This window comes from Girardinichthys multiradiatus, chromosome 13, assembly GCF_021462225.1.
Source record: "Girardinichthys multiradiatus isolate DD_20200921_A chromosome 13, DD_fGirMul_XY1, whole genome shotgun sequence".
In the NCBI taxonomy this organism is placed as follows: Eukaryota; Metazoa; Chordata; class Actinopteri; order Cyprinodontiformes; family Goodeidae; genus Girardinichthys; species Girardinichthys multiradiatus.
The window spans coordinates 27,871,966-27,893,746 of NC_061806.1; the positions used below are offsets into that span (position 1 = coordinate 27,871,966).

Consider the following 21,781-nt stretch of genomic DNA (forward strand, 5'->3'; position numbering starts at 1 on the left):
GATCCTGACAAAATTAAAAATAAAAGCAGAAATATATATATTTTGTTTTTCCTTTTCCTTACACATGCGTTTTTCATCAAGAAATGTAAATGTTTTGTTTTTCCTTTTCCTTAAACATGCGTTTTCATCAAGAAATGTAAATGTTTTCTTTTTCGTTTTCATTAGACATGCGTTTTCATCAAGAAATGTAAATGTTTTCTTTTTCCTTTTCCTTACACATGCGTTTTTTCTTTTGACATTTCCTCGTCTCTCATTTTCCTTTACCGTATGCATTTCTGCTTCATTATGCAAATGAGGAGGGCTGCCTTCTTCTCTCCAGCTCCTCTCCTATTGGTCAATATACAGGAAGGAGGAGGATCCATGTGCAGGCCGAGGGTGTGTCCCAATTCAGGGGCTGGATCCTTCCAAGTGCGTACTTGTGGGCTGATTACGTCACAGCGCGGCGCGTAAGGTCTGTCAGATGCTGCCGACAAATGTGTCCTTCTTTTACCCGATTTGAAGGATGACTTGTGAGTATCCTTCGCGGTCCATCTTTTCCCATGATTCATTGCGGGTCGAAGCGTTTTGGTCAGCGCCATAGAAAGAGAGTTACGACACTCTTTGAACTCGCCGATAGGCGGTCACGTGGTTCATGTAGCTCTCAATAGTTCCAAACATCTCAGTGGTGTCAGTCAGGTTGAACGGCTTCAGGCGCAACATAACGCAAAAAGCGAATTTTTTCACTCTTTCCTGTGACTTTTGGTAATTAAATAATAATGAACTGATTAATGGCTACTAAATCGTAATTGGAAAATCCAAACAGAAGTAACAATACCTATTATAAATGCTCTTTCTGATCTCCTCCGCATGCTAGCACATGCTAGCATGGGAATGCTATAACTATTCTGTGCCAGCAGTTAAGAGCTCTGATCAAACTTACCTTCGGATCTACATCCTATACTACATGGAAAGATCTATTGCCTATGTATTTAAAAAAAATATATCCAAATATTACAGATGGAAAATGAGCAGAATTAAAATTTTATTTAAAAATTAAATAATTTTTAAATGAATGAGGAAAATATGTAGCTGTATGAAAATATGACTGAAGACCTGGGATGAATTCTTAATTTTTGTAGAAGACATAATTATACTATTTTTTGCTGTCATGTGAACTGAGTACTTGTATCTATAACAGAGTTGATTGTGAATGTAGTCTGACAACTGTTGTAAAATTGTAATTCATTAACTAAAATGTTCATTTAATTGAAATTGTAGTTAAAATCGTATTAGATGACAAAACAACTGAATTGTGCAAAAATAAATGACCAAACAATTTATTGTACAATATATAAAATGCAAAACTAGCTTTAATAAATAAGTACTTGCACCACCATTTATACAGTTTTTTAATTACATCTGCACCAATAAACTGTATCTGATCAAATCTGGACAAGGTAGAAATGTGCCCAAGTCCGAGTAGCCCACAAGAAAACATTTGTCCAACACTCAGTAAGACCAGACAAAAGGCTGTACTTCATGCCAGATGTCCTTCATCTGGTGAAGAAATTGAAAAGTGCCCTGGTTAGTGGTCAGACCTTCACAATTCCACCAGAGATTGTACAAAAAGAGAGTCTGCCACACAATGAGGTTTCACCAGGTCCTTTGAAAGATTTGGTAGATTTTCAGGAACAAATGCCTTTGAAAATTGCTCCAAATCTTTCACAAAAAACCCTTCAGCCCAGTCATTTTGACAAAATGAAGGTGGGGCCTGCATCGAATGTCTTTAGTAAGTCAGCAAGTGCAGGTCGGAAAAACATGGTGGAGCAGGAGCAGCGACCCACCTCTAATCTGACAACAGCCTGGTTTCTGAAGCAGGTGAACCACTGGTTTGATCTCATGTCCTCTCGTCACCCTGTGACGGGACTCAGCAGGCACAAGATGGAAGAGTACAACAAAGCTATTAAATTCCTCCAAGACATGTTAGCACTCTTCATTGGACTTAGAATAGGTCCTACAGGAAGCTGGAAACCAGTGCAAACAGGAATTGTGATGGCAACATCTACAATTTTAGGTATTCAGAAAGACATGCTTGACCATGGACACATGTTTGTGTTGACAAGCAGGTTTACTCAGGACTGCCTTGAAAACTTGTTCAGCTTCATAAGGCAAAATAATCCAGTCCCAACACTAGTGGAGTTTCACCAGGCACTGAGATCAATCTCAGTTGGGCAGTTCCTTACGACTGTAAAATCAGGAAGCTATCAGGAGGATGGCGGCAGTCTTCTGGCAGAGTTCCTGGACATTAAGGAGACATTTCCCAGTCCTGGCCTTTGTGTGGAGCAGCTGATTGGAGACACAGGTACTCCTGACCTCACCAACAGCGAAACATGTATTCTGTATCATCTTACAGGATACATTGTGAATAAAGTCATCAAACATTCCAACATCTGTGATGGATGCTCAAGTTCAATTAAGCAAAATGATGACACTTTGGAAGGAGAGCACAGTACCCTATTGATACTGAAGGAATTCAAACCAGGGGTGCTGTGTCAGCCATCACATGAAGCCTTCAGTCTGGTCCAGAAAGTTGAAAAACCTTTCAGAACGAGGTCCAGTAAATCTGTCATGGAGCTCCCAAATGCCATGGATACTCTAGAGAGAGAAGCAAATCTATTAGAAAGCATGCTTCCTTCATGTCACGATGTGCAAAGAAAAATAACCACGAGATTCATCCGGCTGAGACTAAGAATAGCAGCAAAACATTTCTTTAATGAAAGAAAAAAAATTCTGGCTAATGCTGGACATCTTGGAAGTAAAAGCCAGGCGAAAAACACAAAGAAAAACCAATGTCAAACCTCATCTTGCACCCCAACAAACAAGCCCTAAGCAAACACCTTGACTGTTACCATGGACGTTTGATTGTTTAAAGGTATTTTTTGTTACTGTTCTACTGTGTATTGATGCTGATATGTTCCAGTAATAATTCTTAATTTCTTTTTCTGTCTTGAGATAGATTCTAATATCTACTTCAACTTCATCCATGACTGTAAATACCAACTTTGTGAAGGTCTTAAAATGTTAAAATCATTTTGTTCAGACATCTTGATTCAGCTCTTATTATTTTTAAAGACAGATCTTGTTACTTTGTGGTGCTTTGTATGCAACATGGTTCAGCAGTTCACTTAAGCCAATCTCGTGTGGTTTATCTGGAAAAGAATAATAAAAAATTACTCATCTTCACAATCACGTTTAATGATAATGTCCCTATTTATGTGGCCGTCGTTGATAAACAATCTATAACTTTAACTAAATTAACCATGCCAATATCACAGTATTTTTCAAGATGTGCTAGTTCAGTAGTTGGAATTACAATAAAATTATCAACGTTAAGAATGTAAGCTGTAATGGACATTTTAAAATGCTGAATCAGACACAATGAGATAGACCCGTCTAAAACCCGCCATGCTTACAATGAGCTAGCTGCAGTTAAAATACAACAAGCGAGTTAACATGCTTAATTAACTAAACCTGGCGATATAAAATATTATTGCTAAACTGCGATACAGAACAGTAAACTAAAGCCTCACAACATCAATATAATGTTGTATTTTCATCAACTTACCGTAAAAAATCTTTATGAAGCACCGAGAATGAACTACGTCCAATGCTGGAGCTGCTGGTGTTTGGAACTATTAGCAGCTCCATGAACCACGTGATTTCCGCATTCCATTCTTTCTATAGAAGTCAATGGGAGTGTCGTAACTCTCTCTTTCTACGGCGCTGGTTTTGGTCAAACAGGGGCAGCCATGGCGGACCACACTGGCAAAAGCTGTGAGTAAACTGTGAAAAATTACACTTTCTGTGACACAAATTAACTTTTACAATGTTTTTAGTGCGGGAATATAACTGTGTTGACGTGAAAAATCTGCTTGATTTATCAAGACAATTTGCAAAGTTGCAAGGTGTTCAAATACTTATTTTCCTCTCTTTCTCTATACATATATATATGTATATATTTATACACTGCTCAAAAAAATAAAGGGAACACTCAAATAACACATCCTAGATCTGAATGAATGAAATATTCTCATTGAATACTTTGTTCTATACAAAGTTGAATGTGCTGACAACAAAATCACACAAAAATCATCAATGGAAATCAAATTTATTAACCAATGGAGGCCTGGATTTGGAGTCACACACAAAATTAAAGTGGAAAAACACACAACAGGCTGATCCAACTTTGATGTAATGTCCTTAAAACAAGTCAAAATGAGGCTCAGTGTTGTGTGTGGCCTCCACGTGTCTGTATGACCTCCCTACAACTCCTGGGCATGCTCCTGATGAGACGGTGGATGGTCTCCTGAGGGATCTCCTCCCAGACCTGGACTAAAGCATCCACCAACTCCTGGACAGTCTGTGGTGCAACGTGACGTTGGTGGAGCGAGACATGATGTCCCAGATGTCCTCAATTGGATTCAGGTCTGGGGAACGGGCGGGCCAGTCCATAGCTTCAATGTCTTCATCTTACAGGAACTGCTGACACACTCCAGCCACATGAGGTCTAGCAATGTCCTGCATTAGGAGGAACCCAGGGCCAACCGCACCAGCATATGGTCTCACAAGGGGTCTGAGGATCTCATCTCGGTACCTAATGACAGTCAGGCTACCTCTGGTGAGCACATGGAGGGCCGTGCAGCCCCCCAAAGAAATGCCACCCCACACCATTACTGACCCACTGCCAAACTGGTCATGCTGAAGGATGTTGCAGGCAGCAGATCTCTCTCCACGGTGTCTCCAGACTCTGTCACATCTGTCACATGTACTCAGTGTGAACCTGCTTTCATCTGTGAAGAGCACAGGGCGCCAGTGGCAAATTTGCCAATACTGGTGTTCTTTGGCAAATGCCAAGCGTCCTGCACGGTGTTGGGCTGTGAGCACAACCCCCATTTGTGGATGTCGGGCCCTCATACCATCCTCATGGAGTCGGTTTCTAACCGTTTGTGCAGACACATGCACATTTGTGGCCTGCTGGAGGTCATTTTGCAGGGCTCTGGCAGTGCTCCTCCTGTTCCTCCTTGCACAAAGGTGGAGGTAGCGGTCCTGCTGCTGGGTTATTGCCCTCCTACAGCCTCCTCCACGTCTCCTGGTGTACTGGCCTGTCTCCTGGTAGCACCTCCAGGCTCTGGACACTACGCTGACAGACACACCAAACCTTCTTGCCACAGTTCACATTGATGTGCCATCCTGGATGAGCTGCACTACCTGAGCCACTTGTGTGGGTGGTAGAGTCCGTCTCATGCTACCACGAGTGTGAAAACACCACCAACATTCAAAAGAGATCAAAACATCAGCCAGAAAGCATTGGTACTGAGAAGTGGTCTGTGGTCCCCACCTGCAGAACCACTCCTTTATTGAGTGTGTCTTGCTAATCGCCAAAGATTTCCCCCTGTTGTCTATTCCATTTGTACAACGCGTATAAATAAAAACCTCACTAACTTGAGACAATTATTCTGGAATGACAGAACGATTTCTTGAGGGACCATTGGATATGCAAAATAATTTCCAGCATTCCTGTTGCTTGGTTCTTAGAAGTGGTCTCATTTGTTCTGTAAGTTCCTTCTAATAAAATCTACCATCACAATTACGATGCCGTCTCATCTGGGCTTGGGTCCCGTTCCTCCACCATCTACGACCCATTCTTTGTTTCTGCATGGAGTCGTTATAGATGGCTGTGGGAAGAAGGATCTCATGTAGAGGTTTGTGTAAGTGCGGATATGCAGCAGGGTTTTACTGATGACACAGTTGTGCTGAGAAGAGGATGCTCAGAGTTGTCCATTAAAGAAGCACCTTTGCACAATTCAGGGTTTTTAAAAAGTCTAGAAAGTATGGAAGTTGGTCTAATTTTCCAGGTCTGGCAAAGTATGGAAAAAATATAGTGAAGTGTGAAAAAATGTTTGATTTTCCATACCTTTTCCATTTTTAAAGGAAAAGCATTTATTCCTAAGAATAACAGTAGGTATACCTTAATTTCTATTTAATTGACACACCTAGTCTTTGATTTGCTGCATCATGTTTATTTCAACATTTTACCCATCAGTATTTTTTCTTACTCAATGCACACTCATCCAATAAAGAAGAAAATCAGCCCACTCTTTAATTTTGGTTTTAAGAAATCTTAAAATATAAGATTACTGTTTGAATAGTTATTTCATCCAAATTATTTAAATGATTAAAACATTCCTAGTGTCGCTTTCTGAAATAAATCGTCTAATTACAACATGTAAGCACCTTACCAAAAGTTCCAGGTGAGAAAAAGTAATAGTACTTTAGTAATGTAAATTTTGAAGTGTACAAGGTAAGTTTATTTATATAGCGCTTTTCAGCAACGAGACACTCAAAGCGCTGTACATACAATTACAATACAATCACAAAGAAAATAAACAGATACAGACACAGAAAAATCAAATGATAAAATCAAACAACAGAGGTAATTAAAAAAATAAAAACTAAAAGAATAGAATGATGGATAAGAGAATGAAAGGAAAATTGGACTGCAAACACAACTAATCATGCCTAAATGGCACAGTCAAAGGCCACTCTAAACAAATAAGTTTTTTATCTTGATTTAAAGCAACTTAGGGTTTCGGCACTTTTACAGTTTTCTGGGAGTTTATTCCAAATTAGTGGAGCATAAGAAGTAAAAACTGCTTCTCCATGTTTGGTTCTGGTTCTGGGTATGTAGAGTAGATTTGAGCCAGAAGACTTGAGAGGTCTGGCTGGTTGATACACTGACAAGTCTGTAATATATTTTGGTGCTAAGCCATTCAGTGATTTATAGACTAACAAGTATTTTAAAGTCTATTCTCTCAGCTACAGGGAGCCAGTGTAGGGACTTTAGAACCGGGGTGATGTGGTCCACTTTCTTAGTTCTAGTGAGGACGCAGGCAGCAGCGTTCTGGATCAACTGCAGCTGTCTGATCGACTTTTTAGGCAGACCTGTGAAGACACCGTTGCAGTAATCAATTCTACTAAAGGTGAACGCATGAATTAGTTTTTCAAGGTCCTGTTGAGACATTAGTCCTTTAATCCTGGAGATGTTCTTTAGGTGATAGAAGGCCGACCTAGTTACTACCTTTATGTGCCTCTGAAGGTTAAGGTCTGAGTCCATCACTACACCCAGGTTTCGAGCCTGACTGGTGGTTTCTAGCTGTATTAACTGAAGCTGTGTGCTAACTTTTAAACGCTCTTCCTTTGGTCCAAAGATTATTACTTCAGTTTTGTTGTGATTCAGCTGAAGAAAATTGAGGCCCATCCATGCATTGATTTCTTCTAAACATTTACCCAGCGCTTGAATGGGTTCATGGTCACCTGGTGACATCGTAACGTATAGCTGTGTGTCGTCTGCATAGTTATGATAACTTACGTTGTTGTTTATTAAAATCTGAGTTAGTGGAGCATGTAGATATTGAATAGGAGGGGCCCTAAGATGGACCCTTGGGGAACGCCACATGTGATTTTTGTGGTCTCTGATGTAAAGTTACCTACTGACACAAAAAAGTCCCTGTCCTTCAAATAGGATTTAAACCAGTTGAGTGCTGTACCAGAAAGGCCGACCCAGTTTTCCAGGCGCTCTGGAGTGATCAACAGTATCGAATGCTGCACTAAGGTCCAATAATACCAGCACTGTGATTCTTCCACAGTCTGCATTTATACAGATGTCATTGAACACCTTGACAAGAGCAGTCTCTGTACTGTGGTGAGCAGGAAGCCTGACTGGAAGACATCGTTGGAAGTTGTTAGGAAGTTGTTTAACTGTTGAAACACAGCTTTTTCAATAACCTTGCTGATGAAGGGGAGGTTTGATATAGGCCTGTAGTTCTGTAGTAGCAGCTTGTCCAAGTTGTTCTTTTTCAGTCGAGGTTTGATAATGGCTGTTTTCAGGGCCTGGGAGAAAACACCTGACAAAAGGGACGTGTTTATTATTTGTTTTAAATCAGATGTTATTACGGGCAAAGCTTTCTTAAGGAAAGCTGTGGGTAAAACATCGAGACAGCAGGAAGAAGAGCTTAGTTGCTATACGATTTCTTCTAAGTTTTTGTAGTTTATTTGTTGAAATTGGGACATTTTGTCGAAATCAGTTGTAGTTGGAGACAACATTGGTACTGGAGTTGATGTGGATGTGCTGACTGCCCCTCTGATCGTTTGGGTTTTTTCAGTGAAGACGTTAGAAAATTCATTGCAGGCCCTGGTAGAGTGGAGTTCAGATGCTACAGTTACAGGAGGGTTTGTTAACCTGTCGACCGTGGCAAATAATGCACCAGCATTGTTAATGTCTTTGCTGATGATCTCAGAAAAGAAGGATTCCCTTGCATTTTTCAGTTGTAGGTTATATCTGTATAGTCTCTCTTTATAGATAATATAGTGAGCCTGGAGTCCAGTCTTTCGCCACCTGCGTTCAGCTTTTCGACACTCCTTTTTTTCACTTCTGACTGGTGGAGCACTTCTCCATGGAGACATTTTCTTCCCAGAAACGACTTTCACTTTAATTGGAGCAGATGAATCAATGATGTCTGAGATTTTAGAATGAAAGTTATCTACCAGCTCATCTACAGTGTTACAGGGCAAAGTGGAGGTAGAAGAGTAAATCTGGTTAAAGGTTTCAGCAGCACCGTCCTTAAAGATGCATTTTCTTATCATGTCTCTTTGGCAAACTGAGTCATTGCAGATGATGCTTTCAAAAATAACAGAAAAGTGGTCAGATAGAGCAACATCAGTTACAGACACCTTGGAAATGTTTAGACCCTTAGTGATGATCAAGTCTAAAATATGTCCCTGTTTGTGCGTTTGCTGTTTAACATGTTGAGTCAAACTAAGAGTGTCACATAGATCTATTGCACTTCTAGGAGGAGATAGATTAGGAGGTGGTGGAGGTCTGCGGCATTTGGAAGATGTTGGTTTAGTAGCAGGGCCTCAGCCACGGGGGGTGTTGAATGGAGAAGATGTCAGAGCCATTTGGGTCCTGATTTTAAGAGCTACTTTCATGTTATCAGAATCCAGTAAAGCAAAAAGCAGGCTCAGTGGGGAGATGGGAGAGTTCTGTGTAGTCTGGGTCTGGGGTCTGGCGGGTTTACCGGGGTTGTCGGTCTGACACACTTCCAAGTGTGTCGAAGTTAATAATTCATACAGTTCTGGCACCATTCTACCAATCAAATGTCTCTTTATCATTACCGAACAGGACGACACAGCGCCACCGGTGGCTAGAAAGTACATTACATCTGTAGGGATAAGAGCTACCATAGAAAATCAAGGGAAAGTTAAGAGAGTTAAGCCTGGGAAAACATACCCTCTATACTTGCTTTATCGCATTGTTCAGCGTTACAAGCGAATAAATGATTCTAGATATTTTACTAGTTATCATGTAAATAATTTACTGCACAGTCAACTTACGACAATACCTAAATTGGATAGCAGTTAACCGGAAGTATATATCGTAGTAATACGGGCGCCGTTTTAACGGACGCAGTGAAACAGCTGTTACGTGTTTCCGTAGTGTAGTGGTTATCACGTTCGCCTCACACGCGAAAGGTCCCCGGTTCGAAACCGGGCGGAAACATGTTTTTTTTTTGGTTTGTTTTAATGTACATTGCGATTAAAGCATCAAGAACCACAGTTAATGCTACCGTACATCATCGAAGTCTATTTTTTCCGATTTGAAATCGGAATTATGCATGAAAATATCATTTTAGCCAGCCAGTTGTTTCAGTTATGTCGTAAATCAAATGCGTAAAGCTAACCCACCTTTCCCTCTTCATGTAAGCTAACGCTGCCATAAAACAGGTTATTGCATCGTTAGAAAATGCCAAATATCAAACAAATATTAACAAAATGATGATTTGTGGTATCGCATTTCTTTCAGTAATTATTTGGCCAGCTGTAAATTACCACTCTTACATTTGTAAAAAAATAAAAAAATAATAATTTCATCGCGATTCGTTAATGTTAGCTAGTTTTTCATTTGTACAGCTTATTACCAAACTAATAAACACTTCGGTAAAGTTAGAAAGTTATTCACAGATTCAGCTTTTCCGGATCAATAACTCATCAGCGGAACATTGCTTCTACAAAACCGACACCTCTCTGCAACCACAGCAAGGCAGACAGTGAGCTACAATCGTATTTTACCTTAAAACGAGCCTACAACCGCGTTGGGAGACTTGCATTGGCCTTTATGCAGAGAAGCAGAGCTCGCTGGTACGGTGGCCGGGGGGTGCAAAACACTTTTACAAGTACCGAAACAAATTTACATTTCAGAAAACAAATTTACATTTCAGAAAACACTTTTACATTTCAGAAAACAAATTTACATTTCAGAAAACAATTTAACAAGATGCGAAACAAATTTACATTTCAGAAAACAAATTTACATTTCAGAAAATCAACTGAAAGGGAATGTACCAACGCCGAGGCTGACCCGGAAGTCAGCCTCAGGAGCTGCATCCTTCGAAGGCCGTATTTGTAGGCCGATTACGTTACAGCGCGGCGACGAAGGCTGTCCCGATTCATGAATCATTCCGAGCAAATTCTGCCAACAAATGTGTCCTTATTTTGCCCAATTTGACGGATGGGTCGTGAGTATCCTTCGCGGCCCATCATTTCCCATCATTCATTGCGGGTCGAAGCGGATTGGTCAAGCAGGGGAAGCCATGGCGGACCATAGCAACAAAAGCTGAGTAAATTGTGGAAAATTACACTTTCTGTGTCACAAATTAAGTTCTACAATGTTTTTAGTGCGGGAATATAACTATGTAGACGTGAAATATCTGCTTGATTTATCTAGACATTGCTTAATTTCAAACGTGCTCCGACGTGTTCGGAGTTTTCCGTTCCCACCGTAGTAACCGGCTCGCCTCGCCAGCCCTACCGGCGGTGAGGTGAGCTAGCCCGGTAGAGATCTGACCGGACTATCGGCACTAAGCTCCCGCTGGCAGTCATCACAGTGAACGTTTAACACAAGTGATTTCTAACAGTTTATGTTATTATTTTAATTGTTACTGAAAATCGATTTAATATTTCAGGTGATATTAAGGTTAACCAGAATAAATGGACAGTTTTATGTAATCCAACTGTATCGCTGGAGAGTGTGATTGAGAATAAATAAGCTTTTCATTTTACATTTTTAATGAAGAAATGTGCTATATGTTTTAAAAGTTTATTTATAATTCAGTTAGCATTATAATTTCTGATTCCAGGTACAATCCAGAGACAATCATGTTCAGGTAAAAAAGATGTCTGATTTAACTAGCCAAGAAAACTCACCCATCAGTCCTCAATGACTATAGACCTGTTGCCCTGACATCCCACATCATGAAGGTCCTAGAGAGACTCCTGTTTGCCCACCTGAGTAAGCAAACAGTAAACCATCAGGACCCCCTTCAGTTTGCTTATCGCTGTGGAGTTGGAGTTGAAGATGCCATCATACACCTGCTTCAACAAACCCACTGTCATCTGGACAAAGCCAGCAGCACTGTGAGGATCATGTTCTTTGATTTCTCCAGTGCATTTAATACAATCCAACCTGATTTGCTTTGTCAGAAACTCCAGAAGACTCAGGTGGAGGCCTCAACAATCTCCTGGATCAAAGACTACCTGACAAACAGACCACAGTTTGTGAGACTGAAGGGTTATGAGTCTAACCAGGTAGTCAGCAGCACAGGAGCACCACAAGGGACTGTACTCTCACCATTACTTTTCACTCTGTACACCTCAGACTTCCAGCTCAACAAGCTGATAAAGAAGGCTGGTTCTGTTCTGGGGACTCCTCTGGAACCTTTGGAGATCATTGTGGAAAGACGGATTCTTCATAAAATGAAGAACATTATAGAGAACCCTGAGCATCCTCTTCATGAGACTGTCCTACAACAACAGAGTGTCTTCAGTCAGAGGCTTCTTCAGATCTGCTGTAAGACGGAGCGCTACAGGAGATCCTTCCTGCCCACAGCCATCAGCATCTACAACGTCTCTTTGAAGAAACCTTTACGCATTTGATTTACGACATAACTGAAACAACTGGCTGGCTAAAATGATATTTTCATGCATAATTCCGATTTCAAATCGGAAAAAATAGACTTCGATGATGTACGGTAGCATTAACTGTGGTACTTGATGCTTCAATCGCAATGTACATTAAAACAAACAAAAAAAAAAACATGTTTCCGCCCGGTTTCGAACCGGGGACCTTTCGCGTGTGAGGCGAACGTGATAACCACTACACTACGGAAACACGTAACAGCTGTTTCACTGCGTCCGTTAAAACGGCGCCCGTATTACTACGATATATACTTCCGGTTAACTGCTATCCGATTTAGGTATTGTCGTAAGTTGACTGTGCAGTAAATTATTTACATGATAACTAGTAAAATATCTAGAATCATTTATTCGCTTGTAACGCTGAACAATGCGATAAAGCAGGTATAGAGGGTATGTTTTCCCAGGCTTAACTCTCTTAACTTTCCCTTGATTTTCTATGGTAGCTCTTATCCCTACAGATGTAATGTACTTTCTAGCCACCGGTGGCGCTGTGTCGTCCTGTTCGGTAATGATAAAGAGACATTTGATTGGTAGAATGGTGCCAGAACTGTATGAATTATTAACTTCGACACACTTGGAAGTGTGTCAGACCGACAACCCCGGTAAACCCGCCAGACCCCAGACCCAGACTACACAGAACTCTCCCATCTCCCCACTGAACCCGCTTTTCGCTTTACTGGATTCTGATAACATGAAAGTAGCTCTTAAAATCAGGACCCACATGGCTCTAACATCTTCTCCATTCAACACCCCCCGTGGCTGAGGCCCTGCTACTAAACCAACATCTTCCAAATGCCGCAGACCTCCACCACCTCCTAATCTATCTCCTCCTAGAAGTGCAATAGATCTACAGGTCCTTCTCAAAATATTAGCATATTGTGATAAAGTTCATTATTTTCCATAATGTCATGATGAAAATTTAACATTCATATATTTTAGATTCATTGCACACTAACTGAAATATTTCAGGTCTTTTATTGACTTAATACGGATGATTGTGGCATACAGCTCATGAAAACCCAAAATTCCTATCTCACAAAATTAGCATATTTCATCCGACCAATAAAAAAAAAGTGTTTTTAGTACAAAAAAGGTCAACCTTCAAATAATCATGTACAGTTATGCACTCAATACTTGGTCGGGAATCCTTTTGCAGAAATGACTGCTTCAATGCGGCGTGGCATGGAGGCAATCAGCCTGTGGCACTGCTGAGGTCTTATGGAGGCCCAGGATGCTTCGATAGCGGCCTTTAGCTCATCCAGAGTGTTGGGTCTTGAGTCTCTCAACGTTCTCTTCACAATATCCCACAGATTCTCTATGGGGTTCAGGTCAGGAGAGTTGGCAGGCCAATTGAGCACAGTGATACCATGGTCAGTAAACCATTTACCAGTGGTTTTGGCACTGTGAGCAGGTGCCAGGTCGTGCTGAAAAAGGAAATCTTCATCTCCATAAAGCTTTTCAGCAGATGGAAGCATGAAGTGCTCCAAAATCTCCTGATAGCTAGCTGCATTGACCCTGCAGTCAATGCAGCTAGCTATCAGGAGATAGCTAACACAGTGGACCAACACCAGCAGCTGACACGGCACCCCAGACCATCACTGACTGTGGGTACTTGACACTGGACTTCTGGCATTTTGGCATTTCCTTCTCCCCAGTTTTCCTCCAGACTCTGGCACCTTGATTTCCGAATGACATGCAGAATTTGCTTTCATCCGAAAAAAGTACTTTGGACCACTGAGCAACAGTCCAGTGCTGCTTCTCTGTAGCCCAGGTCTTGGGAATGCAGCACCTGTAGCCCATTTCCTGCACACGCCTGTGCACGGTGGCTCTGGATGTTTCTACTCCAGACTCAGTCCACTGCTTCCGCAGGTCCCCCAAGGTCTGGAATCGGCCCTTCTCCACAATCTTCCTCAGGGTCCGGTCACCTCTTCTCGTTGTGCAGCGTTTTCTGCCACACTTTTTCCTTCCCACAGACTTCCCACTGAGGTGCCTTGATACAGCACTCTGGGAACAGCCTATTCGTTCAGAAATTTCTTTCTGTGTCTTACCCTCTTGCTTGAGGGTGTCAATAGTGGCCTTCTGGACAGCAGTCAGGTCGGCAGTCTTACCCATGATTGGGGTTTTGAGTGATGAACCAGGCTGGGAGTTTTAAAGGCCTCAGGAATCTTTTGCAGGTGTTTAGAGTTAACTCGTTGATTCAGATGATTAGGTTCATAGCTCGTTTAGAGACCCTTTTAATGATATGCTAATTTTGTGAGATAGGAATTTTGGGATTTCATGAGCTGTATGCCAAAATCATCCGTATTAAGACAATAAAAGACCTGAAATATTTCAGTTAGTGTGCAATTAATCTAAAATATATGAATGTTACATTTTCATCATGACATTATGGAAAATAATGAACTTTATCACAATATGCTAATATTTTGAGAAGGACCTGTATGTGACACTCTTAGTTTGACTCAACATGTTAAACAGCAAACGCACAAACAGGGACATATTTTAGACTTGATCATCACTAAGGGTCTAAACATTTCCAAGGTGTCTGTAACTGATGTTGCTCTATCTGACCACTTTTCTGTTATTTTTGAAAGCATCATCTGCAATGACTCAGTTTGCCAAAGAGACATGATAAGAAAACGCATCTTTAAGGACGGTGCTGCTGAAACCTTTAACCAGATTTACTCTTCTACCTCCACTTTGCCCTGTAACACTGTAGATGAGCTGGTAGATAACTTTCATTCTAAAATCTCAGACATCATTGATTCATCTGCTCCAATTAAAGTGAAAGTCGTTTCTGGGAAGAAAATGTCTCCATGGAGAAGTGCTCCACCAGTCAGAAGTGAAAAAAAGGAGTGTCGAAAAGCTGAACGCAGGTGGCGAAAGACTGGACTCCAGGCTCACTATATTATCTATAAAGAGAGACTATACAAATATAACCTACAACTGAAAAATGCAAGGGAATCCTTCTTTTCTGAGATCATCAGCAAAGACATTAACAATGCTGGTGCATTATTTGCCACGGTCGACAGGTTAACAAACCCTCCTCTAACTGTAGCATCTGAACTCCCCTCTACCAGGGCCTGCAATGACTTTTCTAACGTCTTCACTGAAAAAACCCAAACGATCAGAGAGGCAGTCAGCACATCCACAACAACTCCAGTACCAATGTTGTCTCCAACTACAACTGATTTCGACAAAATGTCCCAATTTCAACAAATAAACTACAAAAACTTAGAAATCGTACAGCAACTGAGCTCTTCTTCCTGCTGTCTCGATGTTTTACCCACAGCTTTCCTTAAGAAAGCTTTGCCCGTAATAACATCTGATTTAAAACAAATAATAAACACGTCCCTTTTGTCAGGTGTTTTCTCCCAGGCCCTGAAAACAGCAATTATCAAACCTCGACTGAAAAAGAGCAACTTGGACAAGCAGCTACTACAGAACTAGAGGCCTATATCAAACCTCCCCTTCATCAGTAAGATTATTGAAAAACCGTGTTTCAGCAGTTAAACAACTTCCCAACAACGACCAACCACTTCAATGTCTTCCAGTCAGGCTTCCTGCTCACCACAGTACAGAGACTGCTCTTGTCATGGTGTTCAATGACATCCGTATAAATGCAGACTGTGGAAGAACCACAGTGCTGGTATTATTGGACCTTAGTGCAGCATTCGATACTGTTGATCACTCCATTTTATTAGAGCGCCTGGAAAACTGGGTCGGCCTTTCTGGTACAGCACTCAACTGGTTTAAATCCTACTTGAAGGACAGGGACTTTTTTGTGTCAGTAGCTAACTTTACATCTGAGACCACAAAAATCACATGTGGCGTCTCCCAAGGGTCCATCTTAGGGCCCCTCCTATTCAATATTTACATGCTCCACTAACTCAGATTTTAATAAACAACAACGTAAGTTATCATAACTATGCAGACGACACACAGCAATACGTTACGATGTCACCAGGTGACCATGAACCCATTCAAGCGCTGGGTAAATGTTTAGAAGAAATCAATGCATGGATGGGCTTCAATTTTCTTCAGCTGAATCAAAACAAAACTGAAGTAATAATCTTTGGACCAAAGGAAGAGCGTTTAAAAGTTAGCCCACAGCTTCAGTTAATACAGCTAGAAACCACCAGTCAGGTTCGAAACCTGGGTGTAGTGATGGACTCAGACCTTAACCTTCAGAGGCACATAAAGGTAGTAACAAGGTCGGCCTTCTATCACCTAAAGAACATCTCCAGGATTAAAGGACTAATGTCTCAGCAGGACCTTGAAAAACTAATTCATGCGTTCATCTTTAGTAGAATTGATTACTGCAATGGTGTCTTCACAGGTCTGCCTAAAAAGTCGATCAGACAGCTGCAGTTGATCCAGAACGCTGCTGCCTGCGTCCTCACTAGAACTAAGAAAGTGGAGCACATCACCCCGGTTCTAAAGTCCCTACACTGGCTCCCTGTAGCTCAGAGAATAGACTTTAAAATACTTGTTAGTCTATAAATCACTGAATGGCTTAGCACCAAAATACATTACAGACTTGTTGTCAGTGTATCAACCAGCCAGACCTCTCAGGTCTTCTGGCTCAAATCTACTCTGCATACCCAGAACCAGAACCAAACATGGAGAAGCAGTTTTTACTTCTTATGCTCCACTAATTTGGAATAAACTCCCAGAAAACTGTAAAAGTGCCGAAACCCTAAGTTGCTTTAAATTAAGATTAAAAACTTATTTGTTTAGAGTGGCCTTTGACTGTGCCATTTAGGCATGATTAGTTGTGTTTGCAGTCCAATTTTCCTTTCATTCTCTTATCCATCATTCTATTCTTTTAGTTTTTATTTTTTTAATTACCTCTGTTGTGATTTTATCATTTGATTTTTCTGTGTCTGTATCTGTTTATTTTCTTTGTGATTGTATTGTAATTGTATGTACAGTGCTTTGAGTGTCTCGTTGCTGAAAAGCGCTATATAAATAAACTTACCTTACTTGTACACTTCAAAATTTACATTACTAAAGTACTATTACTTTTTCTCACCTGGAACTTTTGGTAAGGTGCTTACATGTTGTAATTAGACGATTTATTTCAGAAAGCGACACTAGGAATGTTTTAATCATTTAAATAATTTGGATGAAATAACTATTCAAACAGTAATCTTATATTTTAAGATTTCTTAAAACCATAATTAAAGAGTGGGCTGATTTTCTTCTTATTGGATGAGTGTGCATTGAGTAAGAAAAAATACTGATGGGTAAAATGTTGAAATAAACATGATGCAGCAAATCAAAGACTAGGTGTGTCAATTAAATAGAAATTAAGGTATACCTACTGTTATTCTTAGGAATAAATGCTTTTCCTTTAAAAATGGAAAAGGTATGGAAAATCAAACATTTTTTCACACTTCACTATATTTTTTCCATACTTTGCCAGACCTGGAAAATTAGACCAACTTCCATACTTTCTAGACTTTTTAAGAACCCTGAATTGTGCAAAGGTGCTTCTTTAATGGACAACTCTGAGCATCCTCTTCTCAGCACAACTGTGTCATCAGTAAAACCCTGCTGCATATCCGCACTTACACAAACCTCTACATGAGATCCTTCTTCCCACAGCCATCTATAACGACTCCATGCAGAAACAAAGAATGGGTCGTAGATGGTGGAGGAACGGGACCCAAGCCCAGATGAGACGGCATCGTAATTGTGATGGTAGATTTTATTAGAAGGAACTTACAGAACAAATGAGACCACTTCTAAGAACCAAGCAACAGGAATGCTGGAAATTATTTTGCATATCCAATGGTCCCTCAAGAAATCGTTCTGTCATTCCAGAATAATTGTCTCAAGTTAGTGAGGTTTTTATTTATACGCCATAATTCTGTAGATCTTTGAATTTTTTTTTTATATAATTGAAACCTCACTGACTGTTTTGTAATAGATTTATAATTTAATCAAATTCACCTAAACAGTCACTTTGAATAAAAGCTAGTAAATTCTATTAAAACAAGGGCAAATTGTGAAAATGTTTTTTTTTTATTTCTTTTTACATTTTTATTGTGTTTTCTTAGAAAAACAGCCGCTTTAATCAAAGAGACCAAAGCCCATGTCGTCGTCTGACTCCTCAGACTCTTCCTTCTTCTCCTCTTTCTTCTCCTCCTCTTTAGCTGCAGAGGTGAAGATATAAAAGTTAACAAACAATTTAAAAATGGAATTTCCAATAAGACAACTGAAAAAGCTTTTTGGATCACATGCAAAAGTATAGTTTGTATCATTTGGAGAGACATTGTTTTAGAATCAAATCACATTCAAATAAAAAAAGTACACCCTGTGCCCAAATTCATCAAAAATGAGATTCTTTAATAACTAAATGTTAGGGTCAGTTACCTGGGGCGTCACCACCAGCTACTGCAACAGCTCCTGCGGCGGGAACACCAGCGGGCGCGCCTCCTCCAGCGCCGACGTTGCAGATCAGACTGCCGATGTCAATGCTGGATAACGCCTGGAACAACAAAGTTCAAGGGTCATTCATTTATCCAGCCCTTCATCTGCTAAATGACAATTACTTTAAGCAAGTCTCAGCAATTTATCTTAAAATAAATATCACCAGTTGAATAATTTTTCTGCAGTATGTTTATTTCTACACTTTTCAGATTAAATTTTGACACCGTCAGATCAACGACTTATTCTGTCCGCAACAAAACGAACAATTCGAAGTTTATGAGATTTTTACTTTGTGCTAAGTTTTAACTTTAGAGCTGATAAAACAGACACTTTTTTGCACCTGTTAATGTTCTTGGTTAATTTCTGTGGGCAATAAAGTGCAGATGGGCACTCCAATATACAGGGGTTGGACAATGAAACTGAAACTCCTGGTTTTAGACCACAATAATTTATTAGTATGGTGTAGGGCCTCCTTTTGCGGCCAATACAGCATCAATTCGTCTTGGGAATGACATATACAAGTCCTGCACAGTGGTCAGAAGGATTTTAAGCCATTCTTCTTGCAGGATAGTGGCCAGGTCACTACGTGATACTGGTGGAGGAAAACGTTTCCTGACTCGCTCCTCCAAAACACCCCAAAGTGGCTCCATAATATTTAGATCTGGTGACTGTGCAGGCCATGGGAGATGTTCAACTTCACTTTCATGTTCATCAAACCAATCTTTCACCAGTCTTGTTGTGTGTATTGGTGCATTGTCATCCTGATACACGGCACCGCCTTCAGGATACAATGTTTGAACCATTGGATGCACATGGTCCTCAAGAATGGGTCGGTAGTCCTTGGCAGTGACGTGCCCATCTAGCACAAGTATTGGACCAAGGGAATGCCATGATATGGCAGCCCAAACCATCACTGATCCACCCCCATGCTTCACTCTGGGCATGCAACAGTCTGGGTGGTACGCTTCTTTGGGACTTCTCCACACCGTAACTCTCCCAGATGTGGGTAAAACAGTAAAGGTGGACTCATCAGAGAACAATACATGTTTCACATTGTCCACAGCCCAAGATTTGCACTCCTTGCACCATTGAAACCGACGTTTAGCATTGGCATGAGCAACCAAAGGTTTGGCTATAGCAGCCCGGCCGTGTATATTGACCCTGTGGAGCTCCTGACGGACAGTTCTGGTGGAAACAGGAGAGTTGAGGTGCACATTTAATTCTGATGTGATTTGGGCAGCCGTGGTTTTATGTTTTTTGGATACAATCCGGGTTAGCACCCGAACATCCCTTTCAGACAGCTTCCTCTTGCGTCCACAGTTAATCCTGTTGGATGTGGTTCGTCCTTCTTGGTGGTATGCTGACATTACCCTGGATACCGTGGCTCTTGATACATCACAAAGACTTGCTGTCTTGGTCACAGATGCGCCAGCAAAACGTGCACTAACAATTTGTCCTCTTTTGAATTCTGGTATGTCACCCATAATGTTGTGTACATTTCAATATTTTGAGTAAAACTGTGCTCTTACCCTGCTAATTGAACCTTCACACTCTGCTCTTACTGGTGCAATGTACAATCAATGAAGACTGGCTACCAGGCTGGTCCAATTTAGTCATGAAACATCCCACACTAAAATGACAGGTGTTTCAGTTTCATGGTCCAACCCCTGTAGGCAGGCTATTTGTTGTGTGAGTTCGATGATACAACTACTCTATGCTGTCAACCTACTGAATTTAGCTCCAGGCGTTTTCTGTGATTATGCAGCTATTTGCAGTTACAAGAATCACAGCTGATAAACTAAAGCAAACACTAGTTATCCATTTTCTTGATGCCTGTTAGCATCAGCAACACAATCTGAGCACATTGTTGAGATTCGAGTCTAAAGACAAGCAGAAGACCACCTTTTACAACTAAATATCCAATTTTGGCTGTTTTTTATGGTGAAAATATTCAACAATAACAAATGTGACCGTTTGGCTAAATTAAGGACTATTAAAAGTCAAATCTTTTAACAGGTTTCTATGGAAACTGGTCATTAAATATCCCAAAACTTTAAAACAGTGCAACTGTCATATGTTTTAACCTACAAATATGATTCTTGTATAATTTTCATGTCTTTTGACATGCTCTTTAAGGTGGAAGCGTTTACATATCTACTAGAAAATCGGATCATGTATTTTTAATGGGCTGTGTTCTTACCTTGGCAAACAGACTTGGCCAGAAGGGCTCCACAGTGACTCCAGCAGCCTTGATCAGAGCATTCAGCTTGTCCTCCTAAAGACACAGACAACATTTTCACTTTTTATACAAAGGTAACCAAATTGATGCCTAATAAGGAAAATAAATCACTTCATAGCTGAGGACTTAATTTAGTCCTAAATTCTTAACTAGAAGGTAACTGGACTTCCTGTCTCGTTTCATCCCTGCTATTAACAGCCAGGGAACATTGTTGGACTTTTGGTCCAACAAAACCATGTTAATTTTACAACTACCCTTATTTCTGACCTATACACATGATCTTGGTGTCTTGAAAGGTCTTTTAATGTCCTCCTCAGATGCAAATACATGTTGATCGACAGTATCTTCTTCAGTACAAAAGACATACAGCTGGCTAAGTAATTACTTAAATCAATTAACGCAATTTCATCATGATATACATAAGTCATCCTAACCTACAGCTATGATGACACGCACAGCATGTATTTATAACATGTTTTTAGTTGAGGTATTGGTTTAATTTCTTGTAAACAATGAAATGAAATTCATAAGATGTTCCCTGATTTCACTCGTACGGTATAAACCCTCCCAGTATCAAAACTGTGCTGCGAAGCGGGCCTAATGATAGCTACAAGCATGCTGCCATATTGGCACAAGAGGCACCTGTAAGTCTACGTTACTGTGATTATCACAAAATTTCCCTTGTATTTGATGACGTTAGAATCTAAACCATCTTATTATTATCTATAATAATCATTATATAACCTCCAACACGCTGTTTCTACTGGGCAGCCGACAGATAGCGCACCGGCTGTCATGGCTACTCTCGGGAGACTTACTGTGATGGTGACTTCATCGTCGTGGAGGATCAGAGCGGAGTAAATGCAGGCGAGCTCGGACACAGAGGCCATTGTAGATGATGGATTTTTGTTTAGTGGGTTCGGATGCCTAAGTTTGACGGTGCTAGTCGCCGGATTGGGGGCCTTAGCTTCGAATGAAGAACCGAGCACCTTAGGCACGTTAACGTTCCTACAGCGGAAAAGGAAAGGCAGA

At 40.6% G+C, this 21,781-nt stretch overlaps 1 protein-coding gene and 2 non-coding genes across 3 annotated transcripts; 1 reads left to right on the forward strand and 2 right to left on the reverse strand.

Annotated features, from left to right (window-relative positions):
• Positions 1 to 9,525: 9,525 nt before the first annotated feature.
• Positions 9,526 to 9,598, forward strand: trnav-cac. The gene has a single exon. It is a non-coding gene; the product is annotated as a tRNA-Val (tRNA).
• Positions 9,599 to 12,192: 2,594 nt separating this feature from the next.
• On the reverse strand, positions 12,193 to 12,265 carry trnav-cac. The gene has a single exon. It is a non-coding gene; the product is annotated as a tRNA-Val (tRNA).
• A 5,818-nt stretch (positions 12,266 to 18,083) lies between these two features.
• Positions 18,084 to 21,781, reverse strand: rplp1 (ribosomal protein, large, P1). Its single transcript, XM_047383029.1, has 4 exons — positions 21,568 to 21,781; positions 20,711 to 20,785; positions 18,454 to 18,568; positions 18,084 to 18,233 (listed from the first exon to the last, which is right to left on the reverse strand). The coding sequence occupies exons 1-4, from the start codon at positions 21,637 to 21,639 to the stop codon at positions 18,151 to 18,153; spliced, it is 345 nt and encodes a 114-aa protein (XP_047238985.1). The 5' UTR covers positions 21,640 to 21,781; the 3' UTR covers positions 18,084 to 18,150.